The 16,612-nt window shown below is 38.3% G+C and overlaps 1 protein-coding gene across 1 annotated transcript in view; it reads left to right on the top strand.

Annotated features, from left to right (window-relative positions):
- MYOM1 (myomesin 1) overlaps positions 1 to 16,612 on the top strand; it is a 131,320-nt gene that overhangs the window by 70,984 nt on the left and 43,724 nt on the right. The window contains exons 15-19 of the mRNA XM_063077233.1: positions 3,215 to 3,398; positions 3,865 to 4,039; positions 5,824 to 5,945; positions 9,281 to 9,477; positions 16,334 to 16,460. Of these exons, the coding sequence (XP_062933303.1) occupies positions 3,215 to 3,398; positions 3,865 to 4,039; positions 5,824 to 5,945; positions 9,281 to 9,477; positions 16,334 to 16,460 (805 nt within the window). The remainder of the gene's footprint in view (positions 1 to 3,214; positions 3,399 to 3,864; positions 4,040 to 5,823; positions 5,946 to 9,280; positions 9,478 to 16,333; positions 16,461 to 16,612) is intronic.

Raw genomic sequence — 16,612 nt, 5'->3', positions numbered from 1 at the left:
AGCTAATGTTCCTAAAGGCCTCTCCCTTTTATCCTCAACACTATTCTGATTATTCAACTTTAGAACACCTATTAGGTCACTTTCCTTGACAATTATTGCAAGAGAATAGATTTCAGAGGTATATAGGCGTATTGCAAATATTTGCACATTAGGTGACAACATGAAAACAATATGCAGATATCTTTGAGCTGCATTCCTCACTTCCTTCTTATCCCTAGTGCACTGGTAACAATAAATGCATCATCTCTTCAACATGTAATATGGACATCTTCCAAGAGAGTCTCGTTCTATGAAAATAATACTAAAAATGTTTTTATTTTTATATTTTCTACCTGTTAACCTCAAATAAAATAGAACTCGAGTAGCATTCTAAGCCTTTTTTTTTTTTTAAATAGGAAATAAGAATAGAGTGATAGATAAATGTTCACTTCCTGGTGTGTTTAGTACCCGTGCTCCTGAGTCTCTGAGACGCTCCACAGGAAGAGGGTTCTGAATAACCTCTGTGACAGTAATTACCATCCTTCCTGTAATAATGCGACGTAACCACCCACCTCTGAGGCATTTTCTTCAGATGAGTCAACTTCGGCTTCTATTGCACGTTTCCTCTGGCCACATAAACTCTAATTTCTCCAGGAAAGTCTGTCACTTTCTTAGACCTAAATACATGAGTCTCTGGATAAAAATGTAAGCATTCTCCCCCAGCACACCTGCTTGCGTGGACGAGGAGGGGCGTTTGTTAGTATGGCATTGAGTAGAGAGGCCTGTACTGTCCACACAAATAGAACACCCAGGATGCTGAGGTATTGGAAGCAGAACCCATCCAGAGACCTGGGTGTATCTCCAGAACTATCCAAATGTCAGACGTTCTGAACTGATTCTGTAATGATTTCTGATGAACCACTTCTGATGTGGTGACCTTTCTAAAGGGAAATGGTTCACTGGCTCTTGTCCCATGGTGGGTTTCCACCCGCAGCATGTTCATGCACGTGGCAGTGCTGCCTCTTGGGTTAGCCCCGTGCCTGTGCTTCTTCATGCAACTTTTTACCTGGGATTTGCATGCACACAGGGCTTGAACTTGCTTGTCGTGGCTACCGGCTTACACTCTGTCCATGAGCCCTGAAATGATTGAAACTGAGGGGTTATTAGCAGGGGAAAACAAATGGGTCTCGAACACTCCCGGCCTCCCTATTCTCCCATGTTCTTTTCAGCCCCAAACTTTTCTGGCACGTGTCCATGACTGGAGTGCTTTCTCTCAATCTCCTATCAAAACTCCGGCCCTGTCAGAGACAAGGACTGTTACACTTGCTAGCTCTGTTTCCATCTGCCGGAATGAAAATAGCTGATGTTTACCAGGGATCAGGCATTGTTCTAAGCATGCTACATTTGTTAATGCACTTAATTCTTACAGTATCCCTATAAGTTAAATACTTTTCATCATGCCTATTTTGTAGATGAGGAAACTGAGGCATCGATGGGGAATAGAATTTGCTCAAGGTCACACGGCTGGTACAAGTCAGAGCTACAATTTGAACCTGGACAGTCGGGCTCAGGACCATAAGTCCAACTATTACACTGTGCTGCTTTCCAACCCCCCAAGCCTAAGTCTTCCTCTGGAAAATTTTGATAATCACACAGTACTACTTCCACAATATCTACTTTGTAGCAGAGTTGAGAGGATTAAGTAGTTATAGTGACTTACAAACTTCTTAGCACAGTGAAAGGCCATTATTATTCATATTATGAAAGCATAAGGACAGATAGTTGTTTAAGTATTCCCTGGGAGGAATATGTCAAAATGAATCAAAGCCATAAAAGAAAGGATTAAAGGTCTGGAAGAATATCATTCTCAGTGGGCAGCAGACTGTGCCCCCTCTACCCTCCCACAAATGACACATTATCATAAAAGATGCTGCAAGGGACTTTAGAGGTTACCTTATCAAATTTGCTCACTTTACAGATAGTGAAACTGAGATCAAGAGCACTCATGTGACTTTCCAGGGTCACGTAGCTTGTTTTGACACAACTGGGACCAGATCCAATGCCTTTGGGTCTTTCCCACCATGCCCTATTGCCTGCCATTTCAAGTCAATGGAGACATGCTGAGTGATGTGCCAGTAAACTTATATTCCCAAAATGTACCATCCTTGAGAGTTGGTCAATCCGTCACAACATTTGGACTTCTGGAGAAGTCTTTTGAAACTCTTAAAAAATTCTGTAGCAAAATTGGGCAAGAGTATCTAAATTTCTGCTTCTGCTGACCTTAGGCAGAGTTAGAAGTAGGAGGGAGAAAGGATTCCTGAAGACTAATGACAGTTTTCTTATTATATCCTCCACCAAAGCTCAAAGACACACCATATCTTTCATTCAAGGATTTTCAAGTCACTCTTCATCATTTTAATTTTAAGAATAGAATGTCTTTAAATTAGTTTTCCCATTTTATTCTAAAATTTGGGCAAGAAAAAAAGAGAACATCTTTATCTTTCACTAACTTCATTCATTCATCTAGGAAAAAAAAGAAAAAGTTGATTATCTGCTATGTGCCAGATGCAGTTCTAGGCTCTGGGTATAGCAGTGAACAAGACAGCTCCCTGACCTCATGGAATTTACTTTCCAGTGGAAGAGACAACAAATAATATAATTTCAAATAATGATAAGTGTTTTGAAGGAAAATAAAGCAGGGTAAGGAATAGAGAGTGATAAGAAAAGAGCAAAGAACTCTTTTAAATTGGTGATAGGGAAGAGGTCGTCAAGAAGGCCTTTCAGAGGAGGTTGTATTTGAGCACAGACCTAAATGATGTTATGAGTCATGAAATAACAATTAAAATAATACAGTCTATAGTGATGTAATGAAAATTCAAGTATCAAACACAGATAATAAATCTAATTAGCTACGCTAAGAAATAGAAAAATATCTGACCCCAAACTGTCTCCAAAATACTTCTGTAAGTATGTTAATGAACATACTTAGTTAATAAAGGAAGTGAAATGTTAAAGTAGCGTATTTGTCAAATAATACAAAGCCAGATTTGATTTAGAGAATCCTCTGAACTTCAGATGCCTCATCCCTCATTTCCGCCAAATCTCTTCTCCAGTCCAGGTTACATAACAGGTAGCAGTTTGTTGGCAGATAAATAGAACTTGGAGAGGCCTGGCCTGGAGCCCCATTTTTACTTGCTATGCATTGTTTCAATGGCTGTCCCTGTTCTTGCTGCAGTGTGAGACAGGAACAGAAAACTGGCAGCGGGTCAACACCGAGCTCCCCGTAAAGTCTCCCCGCTTTGCTCTGTTCGACTTGGCTGAGGGGAAATCCTACCGCTTCCGAGTCCGCTGTTCTAATTCAGCAGGAGTTGGTGAGCCCTCGGAGGCAACAGAAGGGACCGTGGTGGGGGATAAACTCGGTAAGTGTAGAGTTAATTTAAGCAACTGTCAGCTCATTGTACTTCAAGAGAAAGTTTGCAAAGCAAGAATGCAATTAGTATACATTAGTATACTTATATAGGGATAGTCAGAAGTAAAAATGGTGTCATTCTTCTTTCATATCATAAATTTAATAGATGGCCAGACTTGGCCTATACATGAAACAAAAATTCATTATTTTTGTTTATGAAAAGTAAACTTCCCCAGGAGTTTCAACAGTATCACTAATGTGGTTTTTTTTGCTGGAGTTCATGGATATTTAGTTTATCATTATGCTCTCAAACTTTTTTTTTTTCCTGCTTTAACAAATATATTATAAAATAAATCAACCGTATGTTTGTCATGATTATTTGTGTAAAATTTCTGTATGCATTTGTTTTGTGAATATGTGATAATGAATTTTTAAAAACCACCCTGAGGTTGATCACCATTTTCCTCTTTTCTCAGATATCCCCAAGGCCCCTAGCAAAATCACCCCAAGCAGAGATACAGATACGTCAGTGGTCGTCACTTGGGAGGAGCCCAAAGAGGCTAAAGAGCTGGTCGGCTACTACATAGAGGCAAGCGTGGCAGGCTCTGGCGAGTGGCAGCCCTGCAACAACAATCCTGTGAAGGGCTCCCGGTAATTGAGCTGGGGGTGACCTACCGGCCTGCGGGACTCTAGAGCTGCTGTGGACCATGCAGCAGCACAAACATCCAGTGGAAGGAGATTTCTAAAAACATCATACTCTAAAGATCTAAATAAATTTAAAATTAGAGGTGTCTTATGCAATACATTTAAAAAGAAAGGTTTCTTTGTGATGTTTAACACTTGGAAAGACATAATGCCAGCTGTTATGAGTTCATTTTATAGCTCTTTTCTGATTCTTTTCCTTTCTGCTATTTCTTCCTTTCTTAGCCCTCTATTCTGGTCTCTAATTGCAAAATCAAAAACTAGATTCCAAGGATCTAATAGTCTCTTCTTAACATAAATTACCCAGGCGTTTTAAATGAACAGAAAACTAGTATCAATATTTTACAAATTCTGAACACCAACATGATGTCTAAGCAGACATAAATATCACCAAAACAAGGACATTCAGAATACTTTGCCACCTCTTTGTATCTGTTTCTAATATGAGGAGGGTTTTTTTTTCTTTCTTGTTTTCAACTATGTGTCAACCAGCTTTGCAACCTGATGGTGAACTCTGGCCTGTACCCAGGCTCTGTGCCTCCTTTGATTTACGGCCAGTCTGAGAGGGAGATTCCCCCCCACCCCAGTAATGGTCAAACAAGCTTGTTAGGCAGCTCCTGGCTTGGGCCACTTCTAAGTTTGAGGACCCCGATAGGATGAGGTGGTTCTTTTGCAGAACAAGAGAGAATAGAGACAAACTAATTAACAGGATAAGGCAATGTGTTCTGCCAGAAATTGATTTTGCCTGTTTGTGCATTTCATTTTTACTCTGAATTCTCCAGCATTATGCTGGAACCATTTAGAAACTTCCACAAGTATAGGCAGAGTCTGCCTTTCCACAAACAGGAGCTGCTGAAGGGCAGGCATCATTTTTTATTCATCTTTGTGTCCACAATACCTATTCAGTATCTGGAACGCTGAGAGCTCCATAAATATTTGCTGAACTGAGCTGATCCCCAGGACTGGACAATCGGCCTAGATTATGGCTTCCTTTATTAAATATATTGAGCATACTGATAATAATAGAGTCATTAGCTGACCTGTTATTTTCTCTGGTTACAGTCCTTAGAAAAGATTCAGATGTTACAGTGATTCATGAAACAGCTATTTATAGCCATAGTAGCTATTAAAGAATAAGGTTGTTTTATGTGTGAAACTGCCCATGGATTCACACCTTGTAATTGGATACTCATATCTAAATGGTAATTCTGGAATCCACTTAACACCTTATTTTCAGATTCTTGTGTAATTTCTCAAGTAAATTGAAACTTCCCAGGCTTGCGAGGAGACAGTGACTAGGTCTCTGTGACAAGGAGTAGCCAATGCCCTACAGCCACAAGGATATACGTGAAAATAGCCATTAATAATATTAATATTAATACTATATTATGTATTAAATGCCTCATGTATGCTAGGCCCTATAATAGGTACTTTATATACTTTATTGCTAATCTTTACATGAAAATTATTATTTAGGCATCATTATCCCCATTTTACTGATGAGCATTCGGGGGAAAACCAGGACTTCTCATTTTTTGACAGAGTGAGTCTAGACAATTGCTTTAGCTGCTTTCTTGTTTAAAGTATATGTGTTACCTGAATCTCTCTACATCTTTTTCTTTCTTTTAAGAAATGAATCATTTTCTTAAAGCCAGATCACTCAATTAAGCTAACATTCATCTTCCCTAATCTTTCTCCTGGGAATGTTTTTTTAAAATTTTCTTTCCTTTTAGATTTACTTGTCATGGATTGATGACTGGTCAGAGTTATGTATTCCGGGTCAGAGCAGTTAACGCAGCTGGACTTAGTGAATATTCCCAGAATTCAGAAGCTATTGAAGTCAAAGCTGCTATTGGTAAGTTCCTTATGCACAGATTCACAGGGGGAAAATGGATTTTTCTCATTTATAAAGAAAGATATCATCCTCTCCAAAAAAATTGGTTAAAGCTTCTAATATTGCTCAGTTGACTCTGTCCTTCGATGATCATTTTCTTTGAGTCTAGGTGACATCTAACCTTCCACAGCTGTCATTTTCATCACAGATCTTCATCATTTATCCAGATTCTGTGCGTCTATAGCCTTTTCATCTTCACAAGTCCGAGTTTCTTCAGATATTTCCCATTGTGTGAAACTCCATTCTAACTTCATGCTCATCCTGGGACTGTGAAGGGCCATCCTGATTCCATGAAGTGGTATATCACCCCGTAACACAGATCATCTTGTACCTAAAAGCTATTTCATCTACGACAGAGCCTGGCTTGATTTTACTAACAGCGTATTAATGTGCTTCTTATAAACTCCTCTAAAATTGAGGCAAGACAATGCAGTTGCTTAATCATATGTTCATCTCTGCTTGCAAAGTAATCAGCAGGATAAAACCAGTAACAAAGTAACTATATGTGTGCATGTGATGTACCTCTCAATCTTGGATAAAGGAGGGAAGGGACCCAGGTAGCTCAGAGCAATAACAATTAGATTCGTGACATAGTAATACATATTTTTAAAGAAAGTTTATTTAATATTGATTGTCTTTAGTTAGCATCCCATTTTACTTTTTAACATTTCTTATAATATGGACAATAGTGGACATGTTTCTTTAAGTTTGGGAGGTACAGATCATTACCGTTGTAGTAATGTACATAATTCTAACTGCTAAAAATCAGGATATTTAATGTTATGTCTCGTGCACTTTATGGTCCTTTTTTATTCTGTTGAATAACAGGGCTTATATCCGAGGCTTTTCTTGTATATACTAAAAAACTTTTGGGTTCTACAGATGGAAATAGTTTTTGTTATGTGTCTTCTTTTGTTCTCATTTCTTCTTTTCCCAGAATATGGAGAAGTTGAAATGGTTTTTTTTGGTGTAAATTATGCAAAACGTATGCTTTCCATATTTCTTGCAAATCCAAGTGACTTCCATTAAACCAAGATTGTTTTTGTTCTGCTTGTGGTCCTAATGTTTTTCCGTTTCTTCTATCACTTCTAAAGAGCAATTTCCGTGTGTCGGGCTCACCGCGTGTCTGTTGTTATCTGGCAATTGTAGGGGGAGGAGTGTCTCCAGCTGTGTGGCCTGAAGTGAGTGCTGTGCCTGGTGGACTAGCAGACTCCAGGGGGGGCGTGCATGAAGCCTCCCCGCCAGCTTTGCAGAAAGATGCCTGGCTCGGTAGCAAACTTAGCAAAGCTTCACTACCCAGTAGTTCTCACAAGCTGGGCCAAGCAGGCGTGAGTAAAGTAAGTGACCCAGCTCAGGAAGAGCTTACCCCATCACCACAGAAAGCAGCTCCTCGGGGGGAAAGTAAGTCTGACCCCCTGAAAAAGAAGAAGGACATAGGTGAGAGTTGAAAAAGTAAACCTGTTCCATCTGTCTCCATCAGTGTCCCCACTTCTCATTGTCCAGATCGCATTCTTCATCTGTGTTTCATCAGTCTTTATTCTGAATTCTGTGTGTTTTCAGCTAGCCATTTGAAATACTTTCATCTAATGAGTTGTAAAAGTGATTGTGTATGGGTTTGGCCTTTATACATTATTCGTTGGGCTTAATGATGATAGAATATTTAGAGTAAATTGGTTATATAGAGCCTCTTTTGGTTTGTCAGGCAGTCATATCTTTGTTCTCATTTTGCTGTGAGAATTGGACGTGCAGTAGGAAGAACGTGATGATCGTGGCCAGTGTGAGGGCCTCTGGAATGTTCGTGTTCAGTACATGGAGAGGAAGGATATTTCACAAAGAAGTGACATTGTAGCAAGGTCATAGTTATCAGCTTCTGTTGTTTGTTCATCCTCAGGTTTCCAAGTGATTATTCACACTTAATTCAAAGCACTATAAATAACTAGCTCTTTGAGTTGCCATGGAAAGTTTAACAGGGTAGTATAATCACTTGCAGCTAAATTCTATGATACATGATCCACATGTCCAGAAGTGATTTATTTAAGACTATTTATCAGCAAGCTAAGAAGGATCTGATGAGGATATTTGGTACCTGTGGCTTATATATTCTAGGACACAACGTTTTTCTTATCAAATAAAAATGAAATGATGAACATATGCTGATAAATTCTAAAATGCCTCTCATCCATCCCCTGTATCTACCCCATCCCCAACCTCGGTAGCCTTTTTTTTTTTTTTTTGACACCTGTATTTGTCCTGTTAACTCAAGATGAGATGGAATATTCGAGAGTTTATATTCAACAGTGTTCTGAAATAGATAGGGAGAGAAAGGGAAATCTGTTTTAAAATGTAAAGAATGAAGGAGGTTGGTGAGTGGGGAAGAAAGAAAAATGTATTTATTTTGTCTTCATTGTTCTGAAATCTTTTTAAATAAATATTAGAGAGTTTTTTAAATCTCCTATAATCCAAGTAAATATTCAGAAAATTTTTTTATGTTATTGCATATCCAGATAGATTTCTCCCACCCTCTCTCTCTTTATTGAAAACTATAATTTCAGTAATTGAGTGAAAAGTTGATCCACAAAGCCACATAAATGAAGGAGGACTTTTGAAATATCTTCCAAATATTTTTCTGGTGAGGTATTAATAAACACAGTGACAGCTACATAGTATTTTGGGCTACATGAATAATATTCCAACATCAGGTTAAAAATAACATGACAAAAATTATTATATATTAAGAGAGAGTCACATGGCCGATTGTGCCTGTTTTTTAAAAATGTTTTTTAAAGTGGCATTTAGCTGAGCTCCAAAATAAGATTTTTCCATGTGCAGACAGAACCTGTGTAGTTTTGAGGTCTCACAAGGGTAAGTGTGCCTCAATGGTGAAATGCTAACCGTTTGGGAATATATGGAAATTCTAAAGAAATTAATTGAGGGAGAAATTGATATAAACATTCCATTTTTCTCAAGGAGCAAGTAAAAACAAAACCACATATATACATTGGGAAAAATTTCTTCTTATGGTGAAAAGAGTCATTTTTTCAGGATATCGTATCATTTTTCTGGGGCAGGTTCTTTTTATCTTTGAGATAATAATTGCAGTGCATTTACACTACAGTGTGTCCAGTTTTTTTTCTCATACACCAAATCAAATGTTAAGTTATAGATCGGTCTCATGTTTTAGTTTTATATTGCAACATCTAGTGCCCTCATACATGGCACCAATTAAGTAAGTTTAATATATATATAGAATCATAAAGTCATTTCTGTCTACTCACAAGCTATTCATGTTGCAACAGCGACACCATCTCCACCCTCTGATATCACCTGTCTTGAAAGTTTTCGTGACTCAATGGTTCTTGGATGGAAGCAACCAGATAATACTGGAGGAGCAGAAATTACTGGCTATTATGTGAACTATCGCGAAGTAATTGGTGGGGTACCAGGAAAATGGAGAGAAGCCAACATCAAGGCTGTCAGTGACGCAGCATACAAGGTAAGCATGTGACTTTCTGTAGTGTGGCATGTCCTGTGTGGGAGCATATGTTTGTGTACACAAGCACGCACACACCCAGAACCTTGTGGAGGATTCACATCATTCGTCCAATGTCTGTTGTCTGCACTGCATGACTTTTGTGAAAAACATACCTGGGTAAATGCAAATAGTTTGGCTCGCACGCAGGGTTTATATTTTATGATTCATATACATAAACATAATGATATCTTAGAATATTTACCATGAAATGCATACCTATTGTGAAAACTAATATTTCTTTCAAAACTTACAAAATATCTGTAACCAATACGCCACTAGCTTCAAGAGTCCCAGGACACAGCTGACTTTGGTTTTTAATTTTCAATGTCCAAATCACAAAGAATGCATGGCCAAACTCATCTCTCTACCTATGAAGTGTCCCCTGTTACAGTGGCTCTGAGGGCCACAGAGGGGTGCTTCACATGTTCCCCTCTATGAGAGCCTCAACGCTTGGACCTGAAGGGTCCTGCTCTTGCCTTAGCTGATGGCTTCCCTCTTCAGAGCATCGGCGGCTAAGCCAAGTCACCATCTCCCGGCCTTCACAGAACCCTGAGCTGTGAGGACAAGAGGGGGCAAGGCTGGGACAGTGGTGTTTTCCCCAACTCAATGCCACACTCTTTTAACTTAACTTTTGAAATGTATGAAATAGCACGCTCATACTGAGCATGCATAAAACAAAATTGTGTTGGTTTTTTTTTTGTCTTTTTCGTGACCGGCATGCAGCCAGTGAGTGCACCGGCCATTCCCATATAGGATCCAAACCCGCGGCGGGAGCGTCACCGCGCTCCCAGCGCCGCACTCTCCCGAGTGCGCCACGGGCTCAGCCCCAAAATTGTGTTTGTAAGACTCTTCTACGCTGGTGCGTGTAGCTGACTCATTCTTTTTTATTACTGTATGGTATTCCATCGCAAGCCCATATCATAATACACTCTTTCATTCCATTATTGATTGCTATTTGAGCCTTTTTTCATTTTTAGCTACATCAAACAATGTAGCTATTGGCATTTTTGTACACGTCTGCTGGTACATATGTGCACCAGTTTCTCTAGGTTGTTACCTAAAATGGAATTGCTGGTCAGAGGATCTGTTTATCTTCCACATTACTAGATAATTCAATACAGTTTTCTGAAGACTGTGAGAACTCCTATTGTTCCGCCATCGCATATTTTCAGTTTTGTCAACCTGGGTGTCAAATGATTTAGAATACCATTTCTTACATATACAGTCCATTTTGACATCCTCTTTTCTGACATGCCAGTTCAAGGGTTTTGCCCTTTTTTCCAATGGGTTTCTTATTGACGTGTGAAGTTCTTTATAATGAATATAATTTTTTTGTGGCTCTATAAGTTGCATATATTTTTTCCCACGCAGCAGCTTGTTCTTTCTCTCTTTCTGGTAATCACATTGATTTTAATGTCAAATTTATTGTTATTAGATATATCAACATTTGCTTTGTCATTAGTGATTTTTGTGCCTTTTTCAAGGTCATGGAGATATTGTACTAGATTATTTTCTAAAAGCTTAACAGTTTTTCTTCTTATATTTCAGTCATTAATTCACCTTTAAATTTTGTATATGCCGTGAGGTAATGATCAAAATTATACTCCCCGCTCCACCCCCATGGAGACATAGCTGTCCCAGCACCATCTATTGAAAAGTTTGTCCTTTCCCACTGTGCTGTTAGGCTATCTGTACCATAGTCAAGTTTCCTTATATGCACACTTCTGTTTCTGTGCTCTCTATTCTGATCTATTGACTTGTTTGCCTACCACTGGGCCAATACCACACTGACTTAATTATTCTAGTTTTATAGTCAATTTGATAACTGGTAAATCAAGTTCTCCCTGTTTATTCTTCTTTCTGTGATATTCTTAGCCTTTGCACTTCGATATAAATTGTAAAATTAGTTTACCAAGTTTTACCAACACACAAGACAAAACAAAACACAATAACAACAAAATTAATTTAAACTAAACTAAAATCCATTAGAATTCTGATTGGAGGTATATTGAATCTATAAATAAAGGAATAATTGACATTTTAAAAATATTGAGTCTTCTAATCCACGAACATGATGTTTATTCCCATCTACCTTGGTCTTCTTTAAAGTTTCTTATTAAAGTTTTATAATTCTTTATAGTCGTTTGCACATCAGTTGTTATTTACTTATAGATACTATATATTTTCAGTGTTGTAAGTAACATATTTTTATATCAGGTGTTTGTTGCTGGTATAGAGAATTATAATTAGTTTTTATATGCTGATTTTGTATATAATTGTTATAGTTTTTTGCTGAATTTTCTTATAATTTTAATAAGTTACCAATAAAGTCTTTTGGAGTCTCTCTTTTTGGATTCAGATCATCTGCAAATAGTGACAATTTACTTCTTTCAACTTTTATATCTTTTACTTCATTTTCTTACCTTACTTTCTGCCTAGAATCTTGAGCACAGTGTTGAATAGAAGTGGTGATGTCAGCCATTCTAGAGTTGATCCTTATCTTAAATGAAAAACTTCCATCATTTCAGCTTTAATTTTATGTTTGCTCTAGGTGTTCTGTGGACATCTATCATCCGTTGAAGAAAGTTCCCTTGTATTCTCAGTTTGTTAAGAGTTAATTAAATTTTCAAATTTTTATTCTGAGTCTGTTGAGATGATCATATGATTTTTCACTTTTAATTTTAATGTGGTGTATTCTAGTAATTGTTTAATGTTGAAATAACCTTGCATTCCTAGGATAAATCCAACTTCGATATTGTGTATGTTCTATTAATGTATTCCTGGATGTTGTTTGCTAATAGTCATTTAGGATTTTTGCTTCTGTGTTCATGAGTGAGATTATCCTGAGGCTAGAATTAATTTGATACCAATATCTGACAAGGACAGTACAGGAAGGGAAATTGCAGGATAATCTCACTTAATATTGAGATATAATTCACATACCATAAAATTCACCCAATTAAAATGTTTTGATGTTATCAGATGCAAAGTGACTTTTTATTACTAGTAATATGTTTTGCCTTAAAGTCTACATTGTATCATTAAGATAGATAAAACTAATTTTTTACAGAATGAGTTATCTTATTTTGTGCTTTATATTTGTCCTTCCTGTTGTTTCATTTTCTGTCCTTTCTTGATTACTTTTGAATGTTTTTTTAAAAATCATTCCATTCCAATTAAAAAATGGGCAAAGGAGCTAAATAGACATTTTTCAAAGGAAGACATACAAATGACCAACGGGTATATGAAAAAATGCTCAACATCACTAGTCATCAGGGAAATGCGCATTAAAACTACATTGAGATACCACCTCACCCCAGTTAGACTGGCTATAATCAAAAAGACTGTGAATAACAAATGCTGGCGAGGGTATGGAGGGAAGGGAACACTCCTACACTGTTGGTAGGACTGTAAATTAGTACAACCACTATGGAAAACAGTATGGAGGTTTCTTGAACAACTACAGATAGATCTACCATACGATCCAGCAATCCCACTTCTGGGTGTATACCCAGAGGAGTGGAAATCATCATGTCAAAGGGATACCTGCACTCCCATGTTCATCACAGCTCTGTTACAATAGCCAAGACATGAAACCAACCTAAATTTCCATCAATGGATGATTGGATAAGGAAACTGTGGTATATATACACCATGGAATACTACTCTGCCATAAAAAAAAAATGAAATGCTCCCATTTGCAACAACATGGATAAGCCTGGAGAAACTTATGTTGAGTGAAATAAGCAAAGCACATAGGGATAAATACCACATGATATCACTCCTATGTGGGAACGAAGAGAGAAAGAAGGAAAGAAAGACCACAGTAGTGCATTGGTCTTGCAGACGGAGAGAACACTCCTTGGGCTATAATGTGGAGTGGGGGGGAAGGGAGGGTGGAGGGTGGTGGGGATAATTGGGTGGGGGACACGGGGTACAAAAGCAGTTTCTGGTAATGGGTATGCTGCCAGTATGAATCTGGCCTTCACATCATGCCACGGCGGGTAACAATAAGCTTTGTATCTCATGAATATTCATTTAAAAAATCATTCATTCCCTGCCTCCCTCCCCTTCCCCCATCGCCACTACCTTAAAAGCTGTAGATTCTGGGTTTTTGTTTGTTTTTGTTGATGGAGCAAATTTAGAGTCTGAAGTTATTCCATCTGTTTTACTCTTGCCTCAGAAACATATAGGCTTTAGAATACTTTAACCCATTTACCCTCTTCCCAACTTGTATGCCATTATGTGCATGTATGTCTATGTTTTAAATCTTTTTTGAATCTAAACAGCATTGTGATTATTGTTTTATAGAGTAAATATTTGTTTAGATTTACCTACATATTTATCATTTTAGTTGCTTTAAATTCCTCATCTTTGACCTTCCATCTGAGATTATTTTCCTTTTGCCTAAGGTGAATATTTTAGAATTTCCTTTAGTGGAGGTATTCTCAGGGCAAACTCTCTTCGTTTTTGTTTGTCTAAAAATACAATTTTTTTTCTCATTCTCCAAAAATATTTTTTTCTGGGTAAAACATTCTGTAATGGTAGTTGTTTTCTTTCAGTGCTTTAAAGATAGAATTCCACCATCTTCTGGCTCATTATTGCCTCTGACATGCCAGTATTATCAAACCCAAGTCCAGCTGCCTGCCCCGTACAAGATCCCTGGCTTGGCTTGCCAAAGTCTGTTATCCCAGGGCATTCAGTTCCTGGCTGAGGCTCATCAAAATCTTGTTACTGAACCCAGGTCCATCTGTCTGCTACAAACAAAAACAACTCAAAAGTCAAATGTTGAAAATGGAACTCAGCTTTATTCAGGAATGCCGGTGACCTGAGGAGAGAGATGTTGGGCTGACCCATCTCTCTGCTAAACCTGAAGGAGAGTGGCCAGGTGTATTAGTCCGTTTCTGTTGCTTATAACAAAATAATTGGAACTGGGTTATTTATAAAGAAAGTGAAATTTATTGCTTACTGTTTCTGAGGCTGGGAAGTCTAATGTCCATCTGGTGGTGGCAACAATGACCCAGGAGTCTCACGTTGCAAGGTGGTAGAAGCAGAGAGAGCAGAAAGAGAGAAAAAATAGACTCTCTTCTCTTAAAGCCCTCAGAAACACACCCCTGACCACTGTTATTAATCCATTCACTACTTCACGGTCCTGCAATCCAATCCCTCTTCAAGGATCCGCCTTTCAATTACCGTAATAGGATTTCCCACCCTCTTAACAGTCACAGTGAGGGCTAAGTTTCTAATACATAAAACTTGGGGGACACAATTCAAGCTTCAGGGAGTTTGGGGGGACATAATTCAATCTACTACACTAGGCTAAAGTCATCTCCAAGACTTAGATTTACTGAGGACTTTTAAAGAGGGGGTTGAGGGAGTAGAATGTAGGAAGTGAAAAGCAGGAGGGAGGGGGACAAGTAAGGGGCCAGGTGCAAATTCTCACCAAGGCTCCATCTGGCTTCTTCCTCATTCTTGAAGTTATTTTATGGTCCTGCTGGATTTTGATCTGCTTCAGGGTGGAATCAGCATAGCTTCATTGGAGTCATCCTTGTGTCCCAGCATCTGGATAGTGCATTTCTTATTGCAAATCTGCAGCTCCAGCCTGACTGGAAAACAACTTTACATTTAGGTATATACTGTCATCTTGACCCATAACCAAGGTTCAAAATATCAAGTAATCGTGGGAAAAGAGGGAACTCAGAGAAATGCATGCCATGAAAAATACTGTGTCTTTTTTTTTTTTTTTTTCCTAAAGCCCATTCGGTTTTAGGTCCCAACATGGCTTCAGTCCTGCTCACTCCAACACCAGCTCTTAGTCTGTTTGCTCATTTGAGGGTAATTTTTCTTTTTTCTTAGACAGCTTTTAATATTTCCACTTTATCTTTGGTGTATTAATTAAAATATTACATGTCTAGGTATAGGTATGTTATTTCTATTTTCCAAATGTTTTCGCATTTGGAAAATAGAAAACATTTCGTTATTTTATCTCATATATTTACCCTCACAATAACCCAATTCCTACTGAAGCATATAGAAAATGTTAGGTCACTCAGTAAAGAGCAAAAACATTACACGAGCTTGAATATTTTGATTCCTAGCTTAGAACTCATTTAATTTTCATCTGAACATGTATTAGTTTTCTATTCCTGCATAACAAATTACCACAAATTTTGCAGCTTAAAACAACCCACATTTGTCATAACACAGTGTCCGTGAGTTGGGAGTCTGGACATGGCTTAACTGGTCCTCTGCTCAGGCTCTCAAGAGCCTGCATTCTCATCTGAGGTTGTGATCCTCTTCCAGGCTCATTCAGGTTGTTAGCAGAAGTCAGTTTCTTGCAGCTACAGGGCTGAGGCCTCAACTCCTAGATATTGCCCTTCTCCAAATGTGAGTGGCCAACCAGTTCACCACATGGCATTTGCTTTTTTAAGACCATCAGGAGAAAGTTTCCCTTCCCATACCCCATTTTAAGAGTTCTTACCTGATTCAAGTCAGGTCCATCCAGGATGATTCTGCTTTTGATTAATCCAAAATCAACTGATTAGGGATCTTAATTACATCTGTAATATCCCTTCTCCTTTGCCATCTGATGTAACACAATCACAGGATTGAGATTACAATGCTTTTGCCATATTCTATGGGCTACAGGCAGGTCACAGTTTCACCCACACTCAAGGGAAGAGATTACAAAAGGCTGTGACTCATTGAAGGTCACGCTAGGGTGTGTACAACACAGCAGGTAAATAAATAAAATATTGAACAACTAGAAAAAACAAACCTGAAGCATTCACTATCTGTGATGTTGTCAATGTTTCAGATTAGCAACTTGAAGGAAAACATGGTGTATCAGTTCCAGGTGGCAGCCATGAACATTGCTGGGTTGGGAGTGCCCTCTGCAGTAAGCAAGTGCTTCACCTGTGAAGAGTGGACCATTGCCATTCCAGGTAACCATGGAAACCACATCTCAGCACTGGAGCTCAGAGTTTCTTCCAACAGAACCTACAGCTTGGAACTAAATGGAAGTACTGTATAGACAACGTTTAAGGGAAAAGAATTCTCTTGGCCCCTCATGTTCACCTAAAATATTTTTATGATA

This window comes from Cynocephalus volans, chromosome 13, assembly GCF_027409185.1.
Source record: "Cynocephalus volans isolate mCynVol1 chromosome 13, mCynVol1.pri, whole genome shotgun sequence".
Classification (NCBI taxonomy): domain Eukaryota; kingdom Metazoa; phylum Chordata; class Mammalia; order Dermoptera; family Cynocephalidae; genus Cynocephalus; species Cynocephalus volans.
The sequence above is the reverse complement of the archived record's forward strand: the minus strand, read 5'-3'. Positions and strand labels throughout refer to the sequence as shown.